The sequence below is a fragment of the Sus scrofa genome, chromosome 13 (assembly GCF_054392235.1).
Source record: "Sus scrofa isolate SSC_HxYL_T2T_F1_AM1 chromosome 13, Sscrofa_HxYL_maternal_Yorkshire_Landrace_v2.0, whole genome shotgun sequence".
NCBI lineage: Eukaryota > Metazoa > Chordata > Mammalia > Artiodactyla > Suidae > Sus > Sus scrofa.
Window position 1 is genome coordinate 89,277,546 of NC_139395.1, and position 14,203 is coordinate 89,291,748.

General features: G+C 50.4%; 1 protein-coding gene across 5 annotated transcripts in view; it reads left to right on the forward strand.

Annotated features, from left to right (window-relative positions):
• TMEM108 (transmembrane protein 108) overlaps positions 1 to 13,849 on the forward strand; it is a 365,980-nt gene extending 352,131 nt beyond the window's left edge. For 4 of the 5 annotated variants that reach the window (XM_084989747.1, XM_084989748.1, XM_084989749.1 and 1 more), the window contains 2 exons: positions 7,789 to 7,943; positions 13,492 to 13,849. In XM_084989747.1, coding sequence (XP_084845873.1) covers positions 7,789 to 7,943; positions 13,492 to 13,614 — 278 coding nt within the window. In that variant the 3' untranslated portion in view covers positions 13,615 to 13,849. Of the gene's footprint in view, positions 1 to 7,788; positions 8,336 to 9,197 lie in introns of all 5 variants that reach the window. The other variant, XR_014823936.1, reaches the window with a different exon arrangement.
• Positions 13,850 to 14,203: the final 354 nt, after the last annotated feature.

A 14,203-nucleotide genomic window follows, 5' to 3' on the forward strand; every position in this document is an offset into this window, starting at 1 on the left:
ATTCTTTTAATAAGCAGCTTTGTTGCTGCTCATGGAAACACATGGGTATTCTTAAAGTTGTGACTGCTCAAGTCTAAAAAGAATGATAATGAGAAAATGTAACACATTCTTAGCCATTAAATTCTTAATAATGGTCATATTTGAGAAGTAACCACATTAGAGACAGCTTTCTAATTTTCCATTCTTTCCATGTGTCTAGAGGCTCTAGTTTACAAAGTGAGCTCCCATTATTTTGAAGCATTCATCCTTAAAACAGACTAGCCCAAGGTATAAAATAAAAACAGACAAAGCAAACACACTGCCCAAGGAACATCCTGTACGCTGGGGAGTATGTCATCAGGTGAAATGACCTGACCTGGGTCCCAGTCACACCTGAGTCAGCCCAGATCTGGTGGTAGAATGTGTCTGGTTCAACACAGTGTTGCCCAAGTGCCCATCGCGTGCCAAGCACTGTTCCAAGCACTAGGGAATCAGAAATACGTGAGGAGGCTCAGCTGCCAGAGCCCTCCCCTCCCCCACTGGCAACCACACAGGCCACGCCCACCTGGGTTTGCAAAAAACCGACTTCTCCAACCCTTTTGCTGTGTATGAATTTGAAGTTCGATCAGATTTTACTGCAAAGCAGAAAACCCACGGGCTGCCTAAACCATGCGTAATATTGTCGGCCAAGACAGAAGCAAGGATGCAGCCTGGAACAGCACCTCAAGGATGCTTCTGGCCCTGACAGGAGCTCTCAGCTGCTGGGATAGAGCCTATTACTTCACAAAGGAAGATTGCCCTGGGGAACTGCAGCCCTGCCTCCGTCTTACATTTCTACTGTCCAGGGAGGCTCTCTCAAGCCCTCACTCACCAAGGTACCTGCCTCAGCCTGGCTCCCCCATATACAGCTCCCTGTCCATAGTCATGGCCTGACTCCTGTGGGACCGTCATTAACTCTCTGAAGGCCCTGATGAGAGGGACACTGAGATAGACGAGTATTTGTCCAGCTTCACAACTTTGTGCTCTTTCAAAGCACAGATGAGAAATATCTAGGCTGTTTTCATAGCTCAACCCCACTTGAGTCATCAGGCAGGCACACCTCTTCCAGGTCTAAGGGCCCCACATTTCAGTCCTTCCCAGCAGCTACATTTATCCTAAAGCATATTCTCCAGCCCTCCTCTCTTTGCTACTTGGTCAGATGTTTCAGGCTACCTGTGTTGGTAGCAAAGTGCACACATAGATTTCCTCATCTGGCTTTTCAGATCAGCCCTGGCCTGCTTTGCTCCATCTAGCAGAAGCCAGCTTTCAGATGGCCAGGGGTGCCAGACAGATGGGTGAATCCCCAGCTTCTGGTGGAAGCAGGGACTGATCATAGCAAGTTGGAAGCCCGTCTAAGAAGGGATGTCACCACTTTCACGTGCCCTTCCTGATGGTGAGCCCCGCCCAGTGGCTGGAAGGATGTACGTTGTGCCAGGTCTGAGAAATGCTTTGTCTCCTGAGCCGCCCCGGAGACAGCCACACACATTTCCCTATGTACTAAGAACCGAAATTGATTGAATCCAGGCCACATTTGGCTGGGGCCAGGGAGCTGTGTGGCTCCTGAGCTGGTCTCTGCTGCCACCGTCAGGATACACAGCCTCACCGCCTCCTGCCGGAAACCTCTGGGCCTGGAGCTGAAAGGTCCCTGCTCACAGCTGACAGTGCTCTGAGTTTTCAGCAGAAGGTCAGTTGTGTGGCTCTACTAGGCTCCCTGGCCTGTCTTGCACATGCCGCGTCGATTCTTGAGAATGTCTTCAACCAGCCTCCCTGAAAGAAATGGAGGTTTTATGGGGGGTAGGCAGAAAACAAAGCCAGCTCCTGATGCTGTTCATCATCAATCCAAGTTGAGCCATCCGAGCAGAGGAGGTGCTGACCCCAGAGCCATGAAGCTCTGTGTGCACCGTACCCAAAGCAGTCAGTCCTCCTCCAGACCTATAGTAATGCTGCTGGAGTATCAGGCCAGCCCTCGATGATAACACATCCTGAGCTCATGTGGCTCTTGACTATAATACCAGTTCTGTGAATAGTATTCAAATCAAGGTATGTGTGTACCTTTTACTCACAGACCCCAGTGACTTTGTAGTTATTACATTTTTAAAAACCGGGGTTGGAAGTGCTCTTTCCAGTAAAAAGAAGAGATTAGGATGGAAAGGAAGTGTGACCAGGAGGGCCTGTGCGTCAGTTGAAGGGGGTGCAGAGCAGCCTTAGGACAGGGAGGTTTGTCTGGGGGTGTTCCTGCTGCCGGACCAGATCATAGCCACCCTCTCACAACTCCTCCCTGTACTTCCCAACCTGCAGCCCCTCCAAGAACCCCCTGGCTCTTCCTCAGACATTTCCACCAGGATGGTAGGTCAGACCTTTCCCCAGGCCTATGGCCTCGTGTCCAGCCTGGTCTCCTTCCTCACCCTGGGGCCTCCCCTGGCCTCCTCCCCAACCCCCAAAGGGGGGAAAGGGTTTTCCATAGCTGGTCTTGCACTGCTGGACTAATCCTTCCCTTGAAGGTCTCCAGTTTCTCATCTGTGCGAACTGAGATGTCGGAGCTCCCTGCCCTCTAACTTTCCTAACTTTAAACCTGCATGAATCACTTGAGAGGAGCCTAGTGTGACAGGAGGCCTTGGCTTAGGAATCAGACATACCTGGACATAACCCAGCTTTCCCACTGTCGCCTGTGGGACGTGGGCCAGTGTTACCTCACCCATGAAAACAGGACTAATATCCACTGTGTTAGTTTGGGGCCTTTGGGAGACAGATACCAAAGTGGAATGAGGCCTGCAAGAGATGTACTGCAGAGACACCTGTGCAGTGTAAATGAAGGGGCTGGAGAGGCAGGGAGAGCCTCAGGCGCAGGGCAGATGTGACTCCCTAGCAAGGAGGAGGCTGGAAAGGAAGAGACTTGGATGGCAGTGCAGTCCTGAACAGGCCCAGTAGTGCGGCCAGCACGCACGTGTTCCCCTGCAGCAGCGAAGCTGAGCAGGCACTTCCAGGGCTGGCCATGCACAGTAGAGACCATACATCTGCAGTCTCATCACAGCGCCTGCCACAAAGAGGTGCCTGCTGAGGGCAGTGGTCAGATGGTGATTGTATTCATCTCGTTCTTAGCATTTGCTGTGCATCCTCTAGCAGGCCATGGAGGGCACCTTCAGCAGGTGTTTGGAAAGGCGATGCCCTCAGGGTCCTGTAGGCTTTCGTTTCCACTTCCCATCACACAGAAGGTCCCAGCCCTGAAATCAGGCCCCCCCAGAAACGTTGACACAGCACCCAGGACTCCATCCTCCCAGTCATATGCCTGACAAGCTATGGCTGATACCCCACAGAAGTGCCTGGGAAGCCAAGAAAGCTTGCATACCTCTCACTCCAGTTTTAAAACTTGAGGAAAGAGGGATCTTATTGACCTCCTCCAGAATCTTAACACTCTTATGTTTGGAGAAACAAAGCAGTTGAAGTTTTTGATGACATCCAGGCAGGGCGGCTGACGCCCTGTGTGCAGAACTGCATGTTTACTCCATGCCCTGCCTGCCTCAGGTTCACCCCCTCCAGTGCTCAGGATGAGGTGGGACAACCATCAGTCTGAGGGTCACAGAGACCTGAGTTCAAACTCCAGTCAGTATCTGGGTGGGCAGGATCATTCCTCTCAGCTTCTGTGAGTTTCAGTTGCCTCTTCTGTGAAGGGAAGAGGGCAGGCACCTTCTTCAGACTATAGAACATCTGGGAATAGAGTAGAGACTCCATAGGTCTGATTGTACTTTTTTTTCTGGCATGAACGGTCAGACCCCATAACAGTGACAGCGCTAAGCCACAGATGAAGCCTTGACCTGAATCATCCAACAGTCGTGCAGCCCAGTTTTCCTTCAGGATCTCTTTTTTGGAGGATGCTAGGAGAGCAAGAAGGAAACTCTTAGTAGTTAAGCACCTATTGTGTGTCAGGCAGCGCACTTGGCATTTTTTTAAATTATTTTCTTTTAAAAATTGTATTAAAGTATAGTTGATTTTGGAGTTCCCGTCGTCGCTCAGTGGAAAGGAATCTGACTAACATTCATGAGGACACAGGTTCAATCCCTGGCCTTGATCAGTGGGTTAAGGATCCAGTGTTGCCGTGAGCTGTGGTGTAGGTCGAAGATGTGGCTCGGATCCTGTATTGCTGTGGTTGTGGTGTAGGCTGGTATCTGCAGCTCTGATTCAACCCCTAGCCCAGGAACTTCCACATGTGATGGTACAGCCCTGAAAAGACAAAAAAGAAAGTATAATTGATTTATGATGTGCTAACGTCTGCTGAAAGCAAAGTGACTCAGTGATACACATTCATACATTCTTTTCTTAAATACTCTTTTCCATTGTGGTCATGCTAAACAGTAGGACCTTATTGTTTATCCATTCTGTATATAATAGTTTACATCTATTAACCCCATATTCCAAGTCCATCCCTCTCCTTTCCCCCTCCGCCTTGGCAACTACAAGTCTGTTCTCTGTGTCTGTGGGTCTCTGTTTTGTAGATAGGTTTGTTTGTGCCATATTTTAGATTCCATATATAAGTGATATCATGTGGTATTTGTCTCCCTCTCTCTTACTTCACTTAGTATGAGAATCTCTAGTTGTATCCATGTTGCTGAAAATGGTATTATTTTATTCTTTTTTATGGCAGAGTAGTATTCCATTGTACATATGTACCACATCTTCTTTATCCATTTATTTGTTGATGGACATTTAGGTTGTTTCCAAGTCTAGACTATTTAGCAGTGCTGTGAACATAGAGGTGCATGTATTTTTTAGAATTACTGTTTTGTCTGAGCATATGCCCAGGAGTAAGATTGCTAGTAGTTCTGTTTTTAGTTTTCTGAGGAGTCTCCATACTGTTTTCCACAGTGGTTGCGCTGGCTTACATTCCCACCAGCAGTTTAGGAGGGTTCCCTTTTCTCCACACCCTCTCCAGCATTTATTTGTAGACTTTTTAATGCTGGCCGTTCTAACCAGTATAAAGTGGTACCTCAGTGTAGTTTTGATTTGCAGTTTCTCTAATCAATAGTGATGTTGAGCATCTTTTCAGGTGCCTACCAGGCCATTTTGCATTCATGATCTCTAGCTTGCCTTACAACCGCGTGAAATCCATAGTGATCAGCGTGATAAAGTGACTCGCTTAGTGTAATGCACAGCAGAGTGATACTTAAACCTGGGTCTTTTCTTCAAGCCTGTGCTCTTCCTACAGCCAGACTGGTTTCTGGGTATGTCAGTGAAATGGTGTTTGAGAGGCACCAGGCACTCCCTCATAGACATGTAAGCAGGCTGGGAACACTAACAACATGGGAGGGGGAGGAAGCTAGGAACAGAACTCCCTGTTCCAACCCCAAGCCATTCCTGCAGGGCAGGATCCTGGTCCTACATCCTAAACAGGCCCAGGCTCTGGGGCGGGGGCAGTGTAGGCTCAGAGAACCTGGAGTCTGCAAACCTCGCCAGCCCAGGTGAGCATCAGGGTTCACTGCAGCCTGCCCTCTCCTTACGGCTTGGGTTTCCCCAGCTTGAACTCTCCTAGGCTCTACCATCCCAGTGAAAAGTAGTGACCATGAAGGACAGACTCCAGGAGAAGGGAGAAGGGACCTGGAGCCTTGGCTCAGCCCTGCCACTGACCTATGGCGAGTCAGCCAGATTCTTTGAACCAGAGACTTCTCATCCATAGAATAAGGAGGTGAACCCTAAATGAGCATATTTTCAGGCCGACTGTACAGCCTCCCTCCTCACCCCTCGTCCTCCTTTAAACACTTGAACAAGGGGGCTCTTTGGAAGGAAGGGAGGAGACCCACAAAATAAAATTTCCTTTAGCTCAAATACTCAGAAATCACCTTTCTATTTGTACAACATTTTTTAAGGGGACTGGGGAGAATGGTCAGCAAAATACAAGTGTTTTGATCCAAGCAGATGGGATGGAATGAAAACTTGCCCAATCTCTTGACCTTGCGTGGAAGCCTTTTCAGGTTGAGATGCCAGCAAGGCCAGCAGTGGGAAGAGCAACAGAATCCTCAGTCAGCCACAGGCTCTGGGCTGTGGGCCCTGAGGTCTCGGCCTGTGTGGGTGCCAATTTTTGCAGCTACTGCACATCCTGGCATGCACAGGCCTCCTGATGCAGGCCAACCCTTCAAGCTGCTGTGGACAGACCCAGGCCTGCACTGCCCCCAAGTGGCCACTTCCACCACGGTGCCGGCCTCTGTGGGCCTCAGCCTGGGCCCCCAACTCCCCCGCGCAGATGATGGCCAGGATGCTGGTTGCAGCCCTGTCCACCCCTCGCCCACAGTTTCAGTCACCCCACAGGCTGGTGATGGCAAGCTAGGCAGGAGGTGCCTGGTTTTCATTTATTGACTTTTCCCCAAGAGGTTCCTGTCACCCTGGTCATTGCATCACCCCTTCCACTGTGTGACCCTGGACAGGTCACCTCCCTCCACCTGGGAAGCCTTCCATGTTGGCACATCCAAGCAACTCTGTTCATACCTGGTTTATCAGCAATGTCCAAATGTGCTCCTTCCTCCCAGGGCCCTAGGACCAAACAGACAGGGTAACATGTATTGCTGTGTGGAGCCCCAGTCAGGCCCATCTGTGCAGCTTATGCTTTGCATCAGCATTTGGTATGTCTTTGTGAGGCAAAGTCTTGTATGGTTGAGAGCACAGACTTTGGAGTCTGGGTCTGCTCTTCGGCCAGTCACTTCACCTCTCTGAGCCTCTGCTTTCCTGTCTGTAAAATGGGGACCGTACTAGCACCAACCTCATGGAATTATGTGGCGGATTAAATCAATTCATATTTCTAAAGTACTTGGAACCTTGCCTGCCACATAAACGCTATAGAACTACTTAGCAGCTATTTATTTTTGACAAGGATGTGGGAGTGATGAGGCCAGAGCAGCTGTTTTATCAGGGTCCAAGACCTCTGCCCAGAGATCTTGCTATGTAAGACTCTGCCATCCAGGCCCTCTGTGGAAGTCAAGGCTCATTTTGTTAAGTTCCCTGGGTCCTGCCCGTCTCTCTGCCATGCTTGTGCTCTGAGAAAGCTCCTTAGCAGTCCAGCAGCGCAACTCGGCACCCATGCCGTTATATGCATCCTCTGCAGTCAGGCTCCAGGAGCCATCTCAGCAAGTCAGCAAGGCCTTTCCTTAGAGCAAACTCAAGGGGTGGTGCTGCAGCAGGCACCGGGATCCAAACCCATATCCTCACCTCTTGCCTCTAAGCCCATGGATGCAGCCTCTAAGCATCGCTCTGGCCCTAGCTCCTACCTCACTTCTCCTCGCACACCGCCCCCAGCCATACTGCTCTTTCCTCACACACATCCAGTTTGTCCCCACCTTGGGCCCTTTGCATGTGCTGTTCTCACCACCTGGAACACACTGCCGCTGTTCCACACATGACCAACTCCTTCCCCACATTCTAGTCTCAGCTCCAAGGTCACTGCCCAGGGAAGCCTTTCACAATGGCTCTAAAGCATCCTCTCCCCCAGCTGCCCTCCACTGTCTCTCACATCACTGTTTTATCTTCTTCGCCCAACCCTTCTGTATCCCTCTGTACATACACTAGGAAGGAAGCTTATGAAAGCGGGGCAGTCTTGTCTTTTCTTCTCTCCTCTCCCCAGCTCCTGCCACAGGTGGGCGCTCAACATTTAGATATTTGTTGAACAAACGAACAAATGAATGAAAGGAGCAAGTGGCTGAATGCAAAGACTGGCCTCTGTACTCGCAATGTGATGCAGCCCCTGCTTGCCCCACTCCCCCTCCTCTCTAATGGGCACTCTCTCTGCAGCTGTCTTGCTGACTGTGTGCTGTCTGCGGAGAAAGAAGAAGCCAGCCAACCCAGAGAATAGCCTGAGCTACTGGAACAACGCCATCACCATGGACTACTTCAGCAAGCACGCTGTGGAGCTGCCCAGGGAGATCCAGTCCCTGGAAACCTCTGAGGTAATGAGCCCCAAACCAAGGGCTGCTGCAGGGAGGGCTGCTGCTGCAGTGAAGACCACAGGCTCCAAACAGCCCCAGGCACCGCCTGGCTCCTCCAAGCCTGGTGCCTGAGGATGTAGACCTGTGTTAGTGATAATCCCTAGTGCCTTCTGCACATGTTAAAGTTTGGACCATCTGATGGCAGGCACTCTCTGGAGCCATGAAGGGGAGAACTTGCTCTCAAGGGGCCCAGGCTCCAGATGTGGTTGAGGTATGAACCCAAGCGTCATTCAAAAGCAAAGAAAACTTGGATTTTCCATCGTGGCTCAGTGGTTAACAAATCCGACTAGGAACTATGAGGTTGCAGGTTCGATCCCTGGCCTTGCTCAGTGGGTTAAGGATCCGTCATTGCCGTGAGCTGTGGTGTAGGTTGCAGATGCTGCTCGGATCCTGCATTGCTGTGGTTGTGGCATAGGCCTGTGGCTACAGCTCCAATTAGACCCCTAGCCTGGGAACCTCTATATGCCACGGGAGCGGCCCTAGAAAAGGCAAAAAGACAAAAAAAAAAAAAAAAGAAAAAGAAAAAGAAAAAAAAAGGCAAAGAAAACTAGGGGAGATACAACAAAGTTACAGAGAGCCGTGACAACCAGGGGAGGAGAGCCTCATGGTGCAGGTGCTGGGAGGATGAGCATCTTCCCCAAACACCCAGCTGTGCTTTGAACCCAGGTCTCTAACCACAGATCCCTGCTTTTTCCACTCTCACATGGAAGGTGGAACAGAGGCCAGGGTGCACCATGATCAGGCACGGTCTTGGATGGGGTTGAACAGAGTTGGTGCTTCAGTCTTGGGCAGCGGAGGGTCATTGAAAGCTATAAGCTTCTTACAACCAGGTTGTAGAAGGATCATGCTGATGGCCTGGTGAGGGCACTCTACGGTCATCAGTGAATGGATAGGAAAGAAAGGAAGGGTGGTTTAGTGGATGGATGAATGCATGAGCGGACAGACAGGAAGACTGATGAGAAATACGTAGGTCACCTGGGATGCAGTGGCCCAGGAAAAGGATGTGGACATCTAAGTCAAGGGCAGTCTAGTCCCCTCCCCCTGCAGACCCATCCCCCAAGCAGCCAGATGAGCTCCCCCCTCCTACTTTTCAGGGCTGTTCCCACGGCATATGGAGGTTCCCAGGCTAGGGGTCTAATCGGAGCTACAGCTGCCAGCCTACACCACAGCCACAGCAATGCCAGAACCGAGCCACATCTGAGACCTACATCACAGCTCATGGCAACACTGGACCCTTAAGCCACTGAGCAAGGCCAGGAGTTGAACACACATCCTCATGGGATACTAGTCCAGTTCATTACACTGAGCCACGTGAGAACTTCTAGATGAGCTTTTATAATTGTAAATGTGATCACATCACTCCTATGCTCAAAACCCCACAGTATCCTTTTTTAAGTTAAAGTTCAAAGCCTTTTCAGGGTCTTCGAGGTGGACCCAGCCCCGCTCAACTCTCCACTCTCATGTCATGCCCCCTCCTTCTCCTTTGCTAAGCTCCAGCCACATTAGATTTCTTTTCAGTCCCTTATGGCACCAAATTACATTCCACTCCGTGGCTGTGCATGAGCCATTCCCTCTCCTGGCACATTTTCTGTGCGCCTCAGCACCCCCTTCAGTGTTGACCACAGTGACTCCTGCCCATCACTCAGGGCCCAGTCTAAAGGTCAGTTCCTCGGAGAGGCCCTCCCTGACTGCCAGGCTGGGTTCGCTGTCCTATCATATGGTCTCAGCTCCCTGTGCTCTTCCATCCTGGCACTTGTCAGGGTGGTAATTATGCAGCTACTGGTCTGATATTATAGTTTAGCATCTCTCTCCCACTAGAATAACCAGTTACTGCCACATTGCTAACCCCAAAGGGCAGTTCTGGGTCCTCATTTCACTCTATCTACCAGCAGCATCAGCAGAATCATTTTCTCCTCAAAATGTTTCTTTGCTGGCATCCAGGCCCCATCCTGTCCTGTTCTCCCCCACCTGCCAACAGCTCCTCCTCAGTCCCCATCATTGGTCCCCTGTCCTTTCCCCAACCTCCAACCCTGGGAGGGCTCCCTCTGCTTCTCTCCTCTTTCAACTCAGCTCCATGACTTTAAATCCCACCATGACTACCAGGTTCTGCCCTAGCCTTGCCATCTCCCCTGAGCTCCAGACCCATGTGCCCAGCTACAGATGCACATGTCTAGTGGGCATCTCAAGTTCAGCAGCCCAAGACTCAACTCTCAGCCTCCCTCTCCCACCCAGATACCCAAAAGTCCACCTGGTGCTTTTAGATGGCACTGCTGGCCGCCTTCTCCTCTCACACAGCGCACACCACATCTGTAGCAGACCTGGTTGGTTCTTCCTCCACGCAAGCATGTCTCACCACCTGCCCTGCAGCCCCTCTTGTCCAGTCTCTCTTCTACCCTCTGCCCCCTGCAGTAGGGCCTCCACACAGAAGCCAGGTGATCTTTTCAGGAAGAACCTCACAGCAGCCACGGCTCCTAAACCTCACCCTCACAGGGCACCCCTTTGCACTTTGGACAAAATCCAGATTCCTCTTAGAAGGCATTTCCCAGGCTAGCCCCGCCCACCTCCTGCCCCTCCTGCCCCTCCTGCCAGGCCTCTCCCCCACCCCACCCCCATGAGCACAAGCCCCAGTACCAAGCATGAGATCATCTTTGTACCTGTCTGAAATGCTCTTCTCCTGGCTCTCTCCATCCCTCACCTCCTCCAGGCCTCTGCTACAATGTTACATCCTCAGGGAGGCCTTCCCTGGCCATTTTACACAGGCTAAACACCCCCCTTCCACCACCTGGGTGCTTTGTCTCTGGCCCTACTTTGTTTTTCTTCAGAGCCCTTCTCACCACCTGACATGCACCCTTCTCTCTCTGTTGACTGGTGTGTATCTGTCTCATCCACTAGAACATAAGCTGCTTGAGGGCAGGAGGCTTGTCTGCCCCGGTCACTGACTAACCTGTGCCCGTCACTGGTACTTGGTAAATGGTTATCACATGAGTGAACTTTGCTCATGATGTACCCATCACCCAGCCCAAAGCCTGACATGCAGTGGATGCTCAGTAAAAAAAAATTAGCTGAAGGACAGAGGGAGAGGCCTCATGAAGGCACTGACCTTTAGTGTGGCCAGGGCACACTTTGGTGGCAGAAGTATTCCTGAGAACTGTTACAGTGTGAGAAAATAGGTCCCTGAGCCCCAGGGCTGGCCTACTTTGAGGGTGGGCTGCGAACCCCTGGACCCTAAACTCCTCATTTTCTCTCTATAGATTGGTAAATGAAAACCCAAGCCAGGGGATGGTGCTGCTGAGTGCACTGTCACCAGTATGCACAGCACCCAGATAGTCATCCCAGCCCAGAGCACCCGCCTGCTAAGGAACACAGGCCAGAGCCCTGCTAGAGCCATCATCTGGCTTCAGAGTGAGTTTATCACCCTGCCCTCGCAGCCAGTCCACTCTCCTCATTCTGCTGCAAAGGCTCTTGCCCCCTCCCTGTGCATAGAGGGCCTACCTCCCACCCTCCCACCCACAGAATGATCAATCATAGGGCACATTCTAGCATCTGCATCCAGGCCATGAGCTCAGTGCTGAGCTGCCAGCTTTGGAGGCTGCCAAGTGCTTTGCCTAAGCAAGTTTCCCTGCTCCCCTTCTGGGCTGATGCAAGCAGCAAAACAGAATCCCGGCTGTATGGGCAGAACTGCAATGCTCGGAGAGGCTTGGAAACTTTTCCATGCTTTTTCTTCTTCTTCCCTCCCCTCCTCCTTTTCTTAGTTATTTTCTGCATAACTTTCTCTTTTTCACACAAAGGAAGTTCTCCCATGTAGTTCACCCCTGAACGCTTCCTTTGTGAGAGCTATAAAACCACAAACCAGAGTACAGGCTCCAAAATTTCCATCCACAGCTCAACCCCAAAGCCCAGTGGAATATGTGGATTCCTGTCCCCTCACTGACATGCTGCCCTATTCTTACTTAGACAGCTGGGGCCACATCCACCCCATGGATGGGCTCTCAGCTGATTCCAGACAGTGAAGGAAATCCCTATCTTCTGAAAAGACATTTGACAACAAATGGCCTTCTTCCTTTCTCTTCTTATTACCCAGAAAGTAATGCATGTCAAAAATCACATGGGGGAGTTCCCCTCATGGCTCAGCAGTAACGAACCCGACTAGTATCCATGAGGATGCAGGGTTCGGTCCCTGGCCTCACTCAGTGGGTTAAGGATCTGGCGTTGCCATGAGCTTCAGTGTACATCACAGATGCAGCTCAGATCTGGTATTGCTCTGGCTGTGGTGTAGGCCAGCAGCTGCAACTCAGATTCAACCTCTAGCCTGGGAACTTCCATATGCCACAAGTGCAGCCCCTTAAAAAAAAAAAAAAAAAAAAAAAAGACAAAAAAATTGCATGGTTTGTTCAAAAATAAACTTCAGAGTATTAATTGTGACTTCTTCAAGTGAAGCTGTTTCCAAGCTGGTCTGGCCTACGCCCTTTGCCCTGCAATCGCCTGTGGTCCATTGTATAGCATTAGAGCAAACTATGACTTTTTTCCTCTAAGTTAACACCTGGGCCGGAGTCTGAGAACAGTTGCTTCACGGCCCACCAGATGCCTGCAGTCCCTGGCAGTTAAGGCCAAAGGCATTCAGATGACACAAGGAGCAAATTTTCCATGTCTAGGCTCTTTTCCACTCCCAGGACTGTGTAGACGACTGAATTTTTCACTCATCACCAATTGTGCAGTTGCACAGAGATCCAGATCTAATCAGCTCAGCACACCCAGTGCTGCAAGAAACGGACTGAGAATTCTGACTAGGCTCTGGGAGGATATGGGAGAAGCAAGAATGAGCTTTGAAGACTCTGACAGGTGGCAGGAGAGGAAAAATGTGGGCAAGTGCAGGGTGTGTTCAGGAAGGAAAGGCAGCGAGGCCTCCCAGAGGTCCATGAGAAAGAGGCTGGATGGGGAGTCTGGGGCCCACATGGACCAGGTTTTGCCCACCAGGGCAGTGACCTGTGTGCTGTGTGTGTCGAGCGTGGAGAGCAGTACCATCTCTGGCAACTTAAGGTGGAGGTGATTCAGGAAGCAGGAAATCTTCTTTGGAAGCTGCTGTAAAAATCTGAAGAAAAAAAGAAGAGCAGACAGGGCTCTGGATCTCAGCTTCAGTAGGCTGATGAGAAATGGTTGTGGTGGGGGGTGAAATAGGTGAAGGGAGTTAAAATGTACAAACCTCCAGTTAGACAAGAAGTAACACTCAGGAATGCAATGTACAGCATCAGGAATGAGATCAGTAATACTGAAAGACACATGGTTATTAGACATATCACGGTGACCACTTCATAATATATGTCAACGTCAAATCACTGTGTAGTACACCGGAAACTTACCTACTATTGCACGTCAACTAAATTTCAGGAATTTTGTTATGTTTCACAAGCCATCCCACATGGAAGTTAATGTCCCTGTGGGTATGTTTCTTTAAGAATGGCCCCCTGATGACCCCTCCCCAGCTCACGCCACCTCCTCCCTTTGTCCCCAGGACCAACTCTCGGAGCCCCGCTCCCCAGCCAATGGTGACTACAGAGACACTGGGATGGTCCTCGTTAACCCCTTCTGCCAGGAGACACTGTTTGTGGGAAACGACCAAGTGTCCGAGATCTAACCACAGCAGCCCTCGCTTTGCTGGTCCCGACTTTTCGTCTCTAAATTATCAATATACAAATATATGTTATAAATATAATCTTTGTGTAACACTGACTTAATGAAAAACATTTTCAGCTTTTTTTCCCCTAAGAATTGTCAACATCTTTTTTATAAGTGTGGTTTAAAACAAAAAACAAAAAACTACTTTACAGAACGATCCGTGGCTTTATAAAATAAAGGTATTTCTAAACAAAGCAGTTGCATTGATTGCTTCTCTTAATAACTGTCCTCAAGCATGTGGGGGTCCCAGCAGCCCCAGGCAGGTGAGGGAAGAGACTGGCCTGTACAAGTGGATATGAAACAGCTAAGTGCATGGCCTCTGGTTCCTTAGAGTTCTGATTCCTCTTGAGTCAATATGATGAACCCCATTTCCACCCCTGAGGCTGCATACCAATGACAGGAGCTGGGCTGCCTGGAGGGACCGGCGGACTCGTGCACAAAGCAGGAAGGGGGAGCACCTTGTCACCCCAGGAGGAGCGCCCTGAACCTTGCAAGGGCATTAGCACCAAGGCTGGAGGATAGCAGCATCCAGGCCACATCCCCCTAAC